Source organism: Ahaetulla prasina, chromosome 2 (assembly GCF_028640845.1).
Source record: "Ahaetulla prasina isolate Xishuangbanna chromosome 2, ASM2864084v1, whole genome shotgun sequence".
In the NCBI taxonomy this organism is placed as follows: domain Eukaryota; kingdom Metazoa; phylum Chordata; class Lepidosauria; order Squamata; family Colubridae; genus Ahaetulla; species Ahaetulla prasina.
In genome coordinates this window covers 229,770,691-229,783,106 of record NC_080540.1, presented here as the reverse complement: position 1 = coordinate 229,783,106, position 12,416 = coordinate 229,770,691, and the positions used below count along the sequence as shown (strand labels likewise).

At 41.6% G+C, this 12,416-nt stretch overlaps 1 protein-coding gene across 2 annotated transcripts in view; it reads left to right on the top strand.

Annotated features, from left to right (window-relative positions):
* Window positions 1-12,416, top strand: part of APBA1 (amyloid beta precursor protein binding family A member 1) — a 94,522-nt gene extending 82,106 nt beyond the window's left edge. For both annotated transcript variants that reach the window (XM_058167361.1, XM_058167360.1), the window contains 5 exons: window positions 358-537; window positions 1,086-1,298; window positions 7,649-7,768; window positions 8,188-8,328; window positions 10,204-12,416. In XM_058167361.1, coding sequence (XP_058023344.1) covers window positions 358-537; window positions 1,086-1,298; window positions 7,649-7,768; window positions 8,188-8,328; window positions 10,204-10,275 — 726 coding nt within the window. In that variant the 3' untranslated portion in view covers window positions 10,276-12,416. The remainder of the gene's footprint in view (window positions 1-357; window positions 538-1,085; window positions 1,299-7,648; window positions 7,769-8,187; window positions 8,329-10,203) is intronic.

Genomic DNA, 12,416 nt, shown 5'->3' with positions numbered 1-12,416 from the left:
AGGGTGCAAATGGGCATTTATTGCTTGAGCCTAGCAGACGTTCTGAACAATAAAATCACTCCCTCATGCTTGCTGTTCCATAAAGTGCTACATCCATGGAATTGTTGAGGCCACCAATTTGAAGCAGCTTTTCAAATTGAGGACCCGAATGACTTTTTAGGGCTCATCTACCTCTCTCGGGCTCTTTGTAAGCCCTGGATCTTACTCATTGTCACGCATTGTTTGATGTATTGCAGTTGCCATATATTTCACCACCCAGCTTATGGTGGGGTTGAAAACCCCCTTTTAAAACTCTGCTCCTACTGGATTTCCTTAACTAATTTATTATGTTTTTTTTCCCTTTTACAACTGCTATAGGCACAATTAATTGCACAGTCCATTGGCCAGGCATTCAGTGTGGCATACCAGGAGTTCTTAAGGGCAAATGGAATAAATCCTGAAGACCTGAGTCAGAAGGAATACAGTGACCTCCTCAATACCCAAGATATGTACAATGATGACCTGATCCATTTCTCAAAGTCTGAAAACTGCAAAGATGTATGTATGCACCTCTTTATTTGCAATACTTTTCAACTAAGAATCCTCTCATCTAATTTTTGCAACTTCTCCCCTTTTTTCACACCTTGGATTAACATGCTTTGCACTCTGTTGCAGACACAACTTTCTAATGTTTGACATGTTGGACATCACTGTGATATGGCAGTAGGGAAAAAAACTAGTTATTTTATCAGCAGTTTCTCTCCTGTTGATGTAAAATATTTGTAAGAAAAATTATTTAAAAGTCTCCATACAATTAAAGCTGTTTTTAACGATAAAGTTCAAAACACTATATGTGGAAGAATAGTCAGTGTACCTATAATTTGGAAATATTTATATTCAATTAAAATCTTAATATATTTATTTGCTTTATTTCCACTCAGCGGTTACATGTGTAATTGCTTTATGTACTTTTTATTAAAGTAACTTTTTAAAAATGTTTATATTGTAGTTGTATGGGTAAGGCAAAAGTGTTGCCAATTGGATTTGCAGGATTGCTACATTTCATAACAGAGGATTGTTTCTGATTGTTGTTCTCTTCCATCCAGGTTTTGATTGAGAAGCAGAAAGGTGAAATTCTAGGCGTAGTAATTGTAGAATCCGGGTGGGGATCCATCTTGCCTACAGTTATCATTGCCAATATGATGCATGGGGGACCAGCAGAGAAATCTGGAAAGCTGAATATTGGAGACCAGATCATGTCGATCAATGGGACTAGTTTAGTTGGCCTACCACTCTCTACATGCCAGAGTATCATAAAGGTACAGAAAATGATTTTTTTTTCATTTAAAGAAGGATCTTGACTTTACTTAACTAACAGGGACTTTCTCTGTTTAGCAAGCCAATACTGGAATATGATAAGAATTGGGGTTAATAAAAGTTATTGATAGAAATATTGCTAAGTATTCCCTTTATGAGTTAAAGCAATAACCCACAAAGAAAAAAAACCCAAAAGTGACTGCTATTATAAGATAAAATCAAAATGATCACATATATATTGAAGATTTATCAAGAAGTGCCATCTTTTCATACAACATACACTGTGACATTCTGCACATGTAAAAGGCAGCTTTTGTATCATAAGACCACAACATACATTTCATTACTTGTTCTCTTTGGACCCCTGTGAATCTATCATTCAGAGGCGAGGGGAAGAGGCCCGGGAAAGTGTGAAGAAAATATAATGGTGGCTTAGTGTATTTCTAAATGCTTCTGAATGAGAAAGGATTTCTAGATTCATTGATAAATAAAAGGGGGACATGATAATATTTTAGTCCTGTTAGCAGTAACATGCAGGAAAATTAATTAAACCAACCTTGAGATATGCCTGTCATTATCAGGGTTATCAGAGAGATCACCTCCCATGTTTATCTGCCCATCCAATCAGTTCAAATAGGTCAACTCCTTCCATGTCCTACCTTTATGAGATCTTCATCTGATGGCCCTGGCTCCCAGAGATCTGATCTGATCCTTCCCTCTTTCAATTGAGATCCTTTAAAGCCATCTAACATACAAGGAAGGCATATTGTGAGTGAAATTGGCATCTGGAGTAGACATAACTATATACTTCCTATTTTATTATGCTGATCTTGTTTTGTTTATTTTAGGAGTTTATAAATTTTGAAGGTATTACTTTCTATTTTATGCTGATGTTGATTTTAATTTGTACTGAGTCTTCAAGAATAGGTGGCAGGAAAATAAAGGAAAAGAGTAAAATAAGTTGTCAGAAATGGACAACCACAACCTCCCTAGACTGTTGCACCATTGTACAGATCTTACTGTCAGGATGGAAATTTTTCCTTAAACTTCCTTAAACTTTTTCCTAATTGTAGTTTAGCTTCCTTATTTCTGATCCTAGTTTTTGTGTTAATGGAAAATAATTCCTGAACATCTTCCTTGTAGCATCCTGGTCTGTACTGAACACTGATATCATGTCTCCCTAGTCTTTTCTCCAGACTGATCTCAGATATCTTCAACCTGCCCTCATAGAGCAATGACTTCAAGTTACTGTATTGTCTTTGGTTGCTCTCCTTTGAGTGTGTTATAATCTGTTGCAATCCTACGGAAAATGTGTTGCCCAGAATCATACACAGTATTCCAGTCGTTTTATAAATGTAGAAATGATTAAGGTTATTACGTAGCTTTGATACAGAACTTCTGATGCAGCCCAGAACTGTGTTAATGTTTCTAGAGCAGGGGTGTTCAAACTACGGCCCGCGGGCCAACTGCGGCCCGCGGGTCAGTTTTTATTGGCCCGCAGCAAATTCTAAAAGTATAATGAATATGGCCCTTTTCGGCCACCTCCCGGTGCTTGCCCGGTGGTTCGCTGCGAGGCTCGCGGCTCCTCCCCATGGGCGGGGAATAATGAAGGGAGGCGGAGGCGGCGAGCGGAAAGAGGCTGCTGGCCGTGCCCGACCCCAGGAGTTGTACTCGCCTTCCCGGGCCGCCTGGTGAGGCTCCTGCGCCTCCACCCCTTGGGCAGGGAATAACGAAGGAGGCGGAGGAGGCGGCGGGAAAGAGGCTGCTGGCCGTGCCCGACCCCAGGAGTTGTACCCTCGCCTTCCCCGGGCCGCCTGGTGAGGCTCCTTGCGCCTCCACCCCTTGGGCAGGGAATAACGAAGGGAGGGGGCGGAGGAGGCGGCGGCGAGCGGGAAAGAGGCTGCTGGCCATGCCCGACCCCAGGAGTTGTACCCTCGCCTTCCCCGGGCCGCCTGGTGAGGCTCCTTGCGCCTCCACCCCTTGGGCAGGGAATAATGAAGGGAGGGGGCGGAGGAGGCGGCGGCGAGCGGGAAAGAGGCTGCTGGCCGTGCCCGACCCCAGGAGTTGTACCCTCGCCTTCCCCGGGCCGCCTGGTGAGGCTCCTTGCGCCTCCACCCTTTGGGCAGGGAATAACGAAGGGAGGGGGCGGAGGAGGACGCGGCGAGTGGGAAAGAGGCTGCTGGCGGTGCCCGACCCCAGCAGTTCTATCCTCGCCTTCCTCGGGCCGCCTGGTGAGGCTCCTCGCGCCTCCACCCCTTGGGCATGGAATAACGAAGGGAGGGGGCGGAGGAGGCGGCGGCAAGCGGGAAAGTGGCTGCTGGCCGTGCCCGACCCCAGCAGTTCTAGCCTCGCCTTCCTCAGGCCGCCTGGTGAGGCTCCTCGCGCCTCCACCCCTTGGGCAGGGAATAACGAAGGGAGGGGGCGGAGGAGGACGCGGCGAGCGGGAAAGAGGCTGCTGGCCATGCCCAACCCCAGGAGTTGTACCCTCGCTTTCCCCGGGCCGCCTGGTGAGGCTCCTCGCGCCTCCACCCCTTGGGCAGGGAATAACGAAGGGAGGGGGCGGAGGAGGCGGCAGCGAGCGGGAAAGAGGCTGCTGGCCGTGCCCGACCCCAGGAGTTGTACCCTTGCCTTCCCCGGGCCGCCTGGTGAGGCTCCTTGCGCCTCCACCCCTTGGGCAGGGAATAACGAAGGGAGGGGGCGGAGGAGGACGCGGCGAGCGGGAAAGAGGCTGCTGGCCGTGCCCGACCCCAGGAGTTGTACCCTCGCCTTCCCCGGGCCGCCTGGTGAGGCTCCTCGCGCCTCCACCCCTTGGGCAGGGAATAACGAAGGGAGGGGGCGGAGGAGGCAGCGGCAAGCGGGAAAGAGGCTGCTGGCCGTGCCCGACCCCAGCAGTTCTATCCTCGCCTTCCTCGGGCCGCCTGGTGAGGCTCCTCGCGCCTCCACCCCTTGGGCAGGGAATAACGAAGGGAGTTTCAAGTTCATACCAAATACAAAACAAAAGCCAAGATCAGGGGTGTCCAAACTTGGTCTCTTTAAGACTTGTGGACTTCAATTCCCAGAGTTCCTCAGCCAGCTTTGCTGGCTGAGGGACTCTGGGAGTTGAAGTCCACAAGTCTTAAGGGACCAAGTTTGGACACCCTGGCCAAGATGAATGAATATGAAACATTTTCCCCCCTTAAATGAAGATGATATCCACATATTGTTGCTTTTTAGTAGACTGACTGTATCCATCTGTATTGTAATGTCCCAGGTTTTCAGGCCTCTGATATAGTCCTAAATATTTACCACGAGTCACCAGAAATGGCAGCACGAAGAAAGCATAAGATAGCAAGTGAGTGTAGAAGATTTCAAACACGGTGGGAAAATGAATATTTCTTTAAAGAAATCAACGGAAAGTGTGTCTGTTTGATTTGCAATGAAGATGTTGCCGTGATGAAAGAGTATAATGTCCGTCGGCACTATGAGACCAAGCATCAGAGCTACGCATCGTACACAGGTGCCAAACGAGCACAGAAATTCAAGCAAATGGCAGCTAGCCTGCAAGCTCAACAACAGTTTTTATTTCGTGCTAACAAAATACAGGAAAACGCCACAGCAGCAAGCTATGAAGTCGCAAAACTTATTGCCCAGCATGGCAAACCGTTCTCAGACGGTGATTTCATAAAGCAGCGCCTCATCAAAGTCACAGAAGTAATGTGCCCGGAAAAAGTGCAGGATTTCAACAACGTGACCTTATCCAGAAATACAGTGGTGCGGAGAATCGAGGACTTGTCAGCTAACCTGAAACTTCAGCTGAGAGAAAGCTTGTGCTTTTGATTTTACTCGATAGCATGCGATGAGAGCACAGACGCCACAGACACCGCACAGCTTTTAATTTTTTGCGAGTCGATGATAATTTTGCTGTCGGAGGAGCTGCTTGATATGATGAGCCTAAAAGGCACAACGACGGGTGGAAATATTTTTGACGCTGTGTCAGAGGCAGTTGAAAAGATGGGGCTTAAATGGGACAAGCTCTGTGGAGTAACAACGGATGGAGCTCCGGCCATGACGGGTGAGCGCAAAGGAATGGCATCCATGGTGTGCGTCAAGGTAAAAGAGAGCGGAGGTGAGGCTGTTAGGATGCACTGTATAATCCACCAAGAAGCACTGTGTGCCAAGACTGTGCAGCTGGGCGATGTGATGAACACTGTTGTAAAAACTGTCAACATAATTCGAGCTAGAGGACTGTACCACAGGGAATTTCAAGCTTTCTTATCTGACGTGGATGCTGAATACGGGGATGTACTCTACCACTCTGATGTGCGCTGGCTGCAGCGCGGCTCTGTGCTGCAGCGGTTTTATTCGCTGAGATCAGAAATCGACAATTTTTGAAAGAGAAGGACCGACCTCTTCATGAACTGAGTGACCCTCTGTGGCTGGCAGACCTGGCATTTTAGTTGATCTTACTCATCATCTGAATACACTGAACAAGAACCTACAAGGCAAAGAACAGCTGGTGTCACACCTGTATGCGCACATGAAAGCCTTCTGTGTAAAGCTCCGCCTGTTTGAGACACAACTACGAAGCTTTAATGCTGCACACTTCCCTCGCTGTCTGAAATCAAGTCTGCTTTTCCAAAGGCAGACCTTTCTGCTAAAAAGGAGAAATATGTTTCTGTAATTACATCTCTCGTGACAGAATTCAACCAGCGTTTTCAAGATTTTTCTGTCATTGAAAAACAAATCAAGCTGTTCTCGACCCCCTTCCTGGTGGATGCAGAAGAAGTGGAGGAGAGTCTGCAGTTAGAACTGATTGAAATGCAATGTGATGATTCTCTGGAGAGTCAACATCAGCTTCTCTCCTCCTGACTTCTATCAGAGTTTGGATCATGCCAAGTTTCCTCTGATGAGACGCCACGCAAAAGAATGATGAGCCTGTTCGGCTCAACATACATATGTGAACAAACATTTTCTCTGTTAAATCAGAACAAAAGCAGACTGAGATCCAGAATGACTGATAGCCATCTCTGTGAAGTCCTTCGTGTCTCAACCACCAAACTTTCTCCTGACATCCCAGCCATCCTTCAATCCAAAGGACAGCATCACTGCTCCCACTGAGAGCAATGTTCTTCACATTATAGGCGAGTTAGAAATACACACAGTAGTCATGTGTCAATATGTCACCTCTTGTGTGTGGCCCGGGCCACACATGAATTTACTAGGCTTATATACTGTTTGTTGTCCAGCCGCATGCCTTTCTGAATAATTATATTTAAAAATATTACATTAAAAATCAACATAACACAAACACACACGTACACAAACATAGAGATACACATGCACATATATATAACTCACACACATATAGTATACTTAAGCCTAAACTGCCCAGACGGCTGAAAAAAGTGATTTCTGACAGGTTCTCACACTTTTGACTGATCCTCACACCTACAACTATCTTTACATTTTGCACTCTATCTTGTAACCGTGGTGAAGAGAAGCAGTTGTGAAATGAGTGATGTGGTTGTTAAAAATGCTGCAATGGGTATAAATGTGAGGATGGTCATAAGTGTGAGGACTGGTCAAAAATTACTTTTTTTAGCCCTCTGAGTAGTTTCTATGCCCATAGCCACATCCACTCAGTCACATGACCAGTTAGCCACGCCCACCAGTCACATGACCACCAAGCCACACCCCAAAATAAGCCACGCTCAAAGAACTGGTACAAAAAAATTTCACACACACCCCCCCGGTGGCCCAGGCCTTTGCTTATTTTTCTGTATTTGGCCCTCACTCAAAAAACTTTGGACACCCCTGTTCTAGAGCTACTTCATACTGCTCTTATATTTAGCTTATGTTATGACCAGTCAAATTATTTTCCAATGTAGTGGTTCCCTGTCTTCTTCTATGTATGGTCTAAGTTTTTCTTTCCTGTATGTAAGTAATAACTTATATTTCTCCCTTATGAAGGGCATCTTTATCCTCCCAGCTCAGTCTTCCAATCTATCCAGATTAGACTACATGAAAATGTGATATCCATCCGTCAATCCAGATCATCAATAAAAATATTGAATAGTATTGGCTCCAATGGTTTCTACAGTCCAACTCAATATAAGGTCATTAATTCATAGGTACTGAATGGCAGTAGTCTTCCACAACAGCCCCAGTTTCTCATGTGGCCTCTTTGGAAAATTAATTGCCCACCTTCTGGTTTAACTGATGCAGATCTTATAATTATTTATTTTTGTATGCCTTGCTTTTATGTTAAGAATAAATTAAATGTAATGCTACCCAAATACTTCTTTAAAGTATACTAGCCATGTTAAGGTCTACTGCAGATTTCAAAAGAAAATCCTGCTGTATTGTATTCCAGGGTTTAAAAACACAAGCCAGAGTGAAACTGAACATAGTGAGATGCCCTCCAGTAACTACTGTACTCATTAGAAGACCAGACCTCAGATACCAACTAGGCTTCAGTGTACAGAATGGCATAGTAAGTAATATTCAATATCATTCCTTATTCATAATTCTATTTATTGCAAATATTTTAAAGGCTTCCAGTTAAAACATTCTCATGTAATCAGAATACTGAGCATGATACCTTATTATTATTATATTTTTATCCATTCATTCAACTCAAAGAATGACCATACCTAATATTCCTGCCTCCTATTTTCCCATACCAGCAATCCTGTGAGGTGGGCTGGGTGAGAGAGAGAAAGAGGTCCCAAAACACCCAGCCAGATTTCATACCCAAGGCAAGATTAGAACTCAGAGCCTCCTGATCTTTAGGCCAGCATTTTAATCCCTGCATCAAATTGCCAATCATGCCAGTGCAGATTAATGCTTGGCCTTATTGAAGCATCTGCTATTGTACCTTTTCAATGTTGTTAGTTTCTTATATCTTTCCAGATCTGTAGTCTTATGAGAGGAGGGATTGCAGAACGAGGAGGAGTCCGAGTGGGTCACCGAATTATTGAAATAAATGGTCAAAGTGTTGTAGCAACACCTCATGAAAAGATTGTTCATGTTCTCTCAAATGCTGTTGGTGAGGTAAGAGCTGAGATCCATCAGTGCCCCATGAAAGCTTGGCTTGGCTGCATTATTGCTGCCACAAATTAAAATGCTGGTAGGACACTCTTTAATACAGATAGTGTTATAAATTTTCCTGAGCCTGTTGTATTCTTTATACATGTATTTTGTATTTGATGGGTTCAGGATTATACCCCTTCTTCCAAGCTATTTAGATCTTATAAGCACCTCAGAGTCATAAAATATTATATATACTCATAGACAAATTTAGAATTTTAGGTGCCAAATTACACCCAGAAAATTAAGTTCAGTTTATCCACAAATGGGCTTATTAATGAGTATATATCATAATACTTTTTATCCACGGATGGACTTACCCACTACATAGCTAAGTGATAAGGTAATCAAGTGAAAATTCTGACTAGGAATTTGAACCTATTTCATCTAATATGCCCTTCACTACACTAGAAAGTCTTTGGTCTATCTGGATTACACCCAATTTAAAATGAATTACACTAATGCAACTGCCATCATTTTCTCTTTCAATTGTTTACGAACTAGGAGAAAAGGGCATGAAAGATGACAGAAAGTAATTTTTTTTAAAAAAAAAATAATTTTTTTAAAATGCATAATGCACATCATACTTACAGTGGTACTTAAAAGTGCGTGAACCCTTTTGAGACAAGTATAATATTTTGACACATTTGTTTAATTGGGTTCTCTTTATCTAGTTTTAGGACTTGTGTGGAAAACAGATCTCATTATAGGACATGTGGGTGGTCCTTATTTAACAGCCATTCATTTAGTGGCTGTTGAAATTTACAATGGTGGTAGTTAGGGCTAGACCGTGTACTTACAGCTAGAGTCCCCACAGGCACATGATCACAATTTGACGATCTTCCTTGTCAGCTTCCCAGGAAAAAACTCAGTGGGGTCGCTGGCAAGAAGTCAGAAGTCACAATCATAACAGAATAACATCTTCCATTATATAGAATGAAAAATGATCTCCCTGTCCCTCCCCTGCATGTTGCTAAAACTAATATTTTTAGTTATTTTCTCATTTAACTTTACATCCAATGATTTAATAGACTGATTCCTGAAATGGAACTATAACCATGTATTTCTCATCAAGATTTGAGTTGCTGTCTAATATCCCATTTTGAAATATATTCATACATTTAGCATTGATCTAAATATAGAATGGAACTTTTATTTATAGACTTATGCTAATATGTTAGCTAACAGATGAGATCGGAGTAGTCAACCTTTTTATACCTACCGCCCACTTTTGTATCTCTGTTAGTAGTAAAATTTTCTAACCGCCTGCCGGTTCCACAGTAATGCGCCGTGTTTCATCGTCTGCACATGCCTCTCGCGCATCGTGGATTGGGTTGGGGGAGGCGCCAACTACCAGCTCTGCTTGTCTGTTACAGCTGGGTGGTGTGGGGGGAGATGCTCGAGCTATTCTGGGATGAGGCTCTTTTGTTTGCGGTCCCATTATAACGCCATTTAGTACAAATTGAATATTTTCAGAAGTTTGAATTGCCACGGGGAATTTTATGAAAACCTAATGAAAATGTTTTTAAATATGAAATTTTTTTAAAAAGTCAATTAAAATAAAAAAAAAAGAAAGTGCTTCAGTATCGGACAAAACCCCTACCACCCACCATGAAAGCTGGAACGCCCACTAGTGGGCGGTAGGGACTGTTGTATATTGTTGGCTACCACTGTTGTATATTGTACATTGCTATTGAATGTATATATCGTCCTCTTACAAATTTGTCTTTTGAATGGAGAGTACTGAAGCTATTCTACTCTTGACCCAATGCAAATGCCCCAATCCCTTTGATTATTCTGGATGGACTATCATTTGAAACATCCTTTTTTTTCTTCCAGATTCATATGAAGACTATGCCAGCTGCCATGTACAGACTCTTGACTGCACAGGAACAACCAGTTTACATCTAAAGCTGACTCTTCCAGTGTGCATGGAGGATGTTCCTTCTCATTAGTGGTGGTGTTTTCTTGGGCTGCATTTTGATGTTTGCAGCAGCATATCTCTTGCTCTTTTCTTACCTTTGATCATTCTGTTGGGTATCAGATGGCATTTTTGGTTGCACCTTTTTACAACTAGTTTTATGTAACTAAGAATCTCTAATATACACATGCATGCACTTCTTCAAGCTATGTCATTTATGTTTTGTGGCTCTTACGATAGAAAACAAGTATCTTAAATGAAAATAAAGTAGAAAGCTCTTTTCACCGAATAAGACAGATTGCAGAGTAAAGTTCTCCGTTTATGAAAATAGACAGGATGTTGATCGATTTCTCTTATAAAGTTGCTGTGCCAAAGGTAGGAAAGCAACATTACAATGTTACCCTAAACAAATGATTAAATATGGTTTGAAGGAAACCTGATTTCCTTATGTAATTAAAAATCTATATAATGGGAAATCTATTATTAAAAGATGGTTTAGCTTTTGCTGATAAACCTCCAGACTTAAAAAGCGTATTGTTTATGGAAGATATTATTTTACAATTTTGCCCCTTGAGTTCAAAAAATTTCCTCATATTTCTGAAAGGTCATTTATTTCTTGAATATAACACAATTTTTTAAAAGTGGCTTTTCTAATTCCTGCTTTCTTTCCAAGATAAATGATACATTCTAAATATCCAATAAACCAGTATGGGGGTATGAGGAAAATGTTTTGCCAGACTTTCTATTTTTTTCTTTGGGGGCATACATGGGTTAATAAGCTGTCGTATTTTAAGTGTATGCTTGTTACAAGAATTTTAACAAGTCTGCATACAGTACTACTTTTGTTTGTTCTGAGCCAGTTTTAATTTTAACATATCTTGGTATAAAAATCTTGAATTTATTTATTTTTATGACTTTTCTTTAATTCTGGACCATAATTATGTAAAACTTAATTTATTTTGTTATATATATACATATATATATATATATATATATATATATATAATATATATATATATATATACACATATATAAAATAGATGAAGTTATTCCTACCCCATGTGATGCTAAAAAGATTGTGTTCAGTTAATTATTGTAGACACTTGTGAAATGAAAGAATATTGCAAAAAGTTTGGTTATGATAGTTGAAATCAAGGCCAGTAGACTGTAATGTTTGTAGTAAACTATAGAGTGAGAACACAAAAGTTTAGGTCCTGTGGCAGCTTACACAATTATAAATTTAGCACAGTATTTTTGAATAGTGCAGATAAATGTTTATTCACGATACATACCTTGATCTTTAAAGTAATCTACAATTGTTTGCTTTGATATGACGAACAGACATGTTTTATCTTTCTGAAAAGTGTTTGGTATTTGTGTGGGATATAAGAAAGAAAATAGAAAATAGAAAATAAAGGGGAAAGGTAGCCACCCAGTTTTACATCCAGAGCAACACATGTGTGCCAAGGGAAGGAGCTGGGTGTGTGCATGTTGCATGGATGTACACTCTGCACACATGTTGCAAAGATATGTACTGATCGGGTCTTTGGGATTCAGTGCCCTGCATGGGTGTTAGTTGTAAATGCATGTAGATCCCACCCTTTTCCAGAAATGTAAAAGCACTGGGAAGCTGAGAATTCGATAGTACAATAGAACAGTGAGTGATTTAACAGAAAACAGTGGCCTACAGGGCATAGTGTTATTAAAGTTCTCTATGCCCCAGTTACACACATTGGCAGAGGCATAGCAACAAGACTGGGGTGTTAATTCCCTCTCTTCAAAAGAATTGTACACCATCACATCATATTGCCTATAGAGTATTACTGCAACGATATACAATAATAAATAAAACTTCATTTCCACCAGTCCAAGTCTGCCATCCAGTCCTATCTATTGTAGTACATTTCAACTCGCTGAAATCAGTGACCAACTCTGCATAAGACTGAGATGTAAATTTGGGGTCAGTGAGCTACTTAATGCTATTGCTTTACTGAAATGAAATGGCTATAGCTCAGGTCAACAAACTAGATGTGAGATCACTAAGTGCTGCATATAAAAGTACAAGATATATATAAAGCTGTAATTTTTTCAAAGCAAAGCAAAATAAAATATATTACATTCAGCTCTTGGA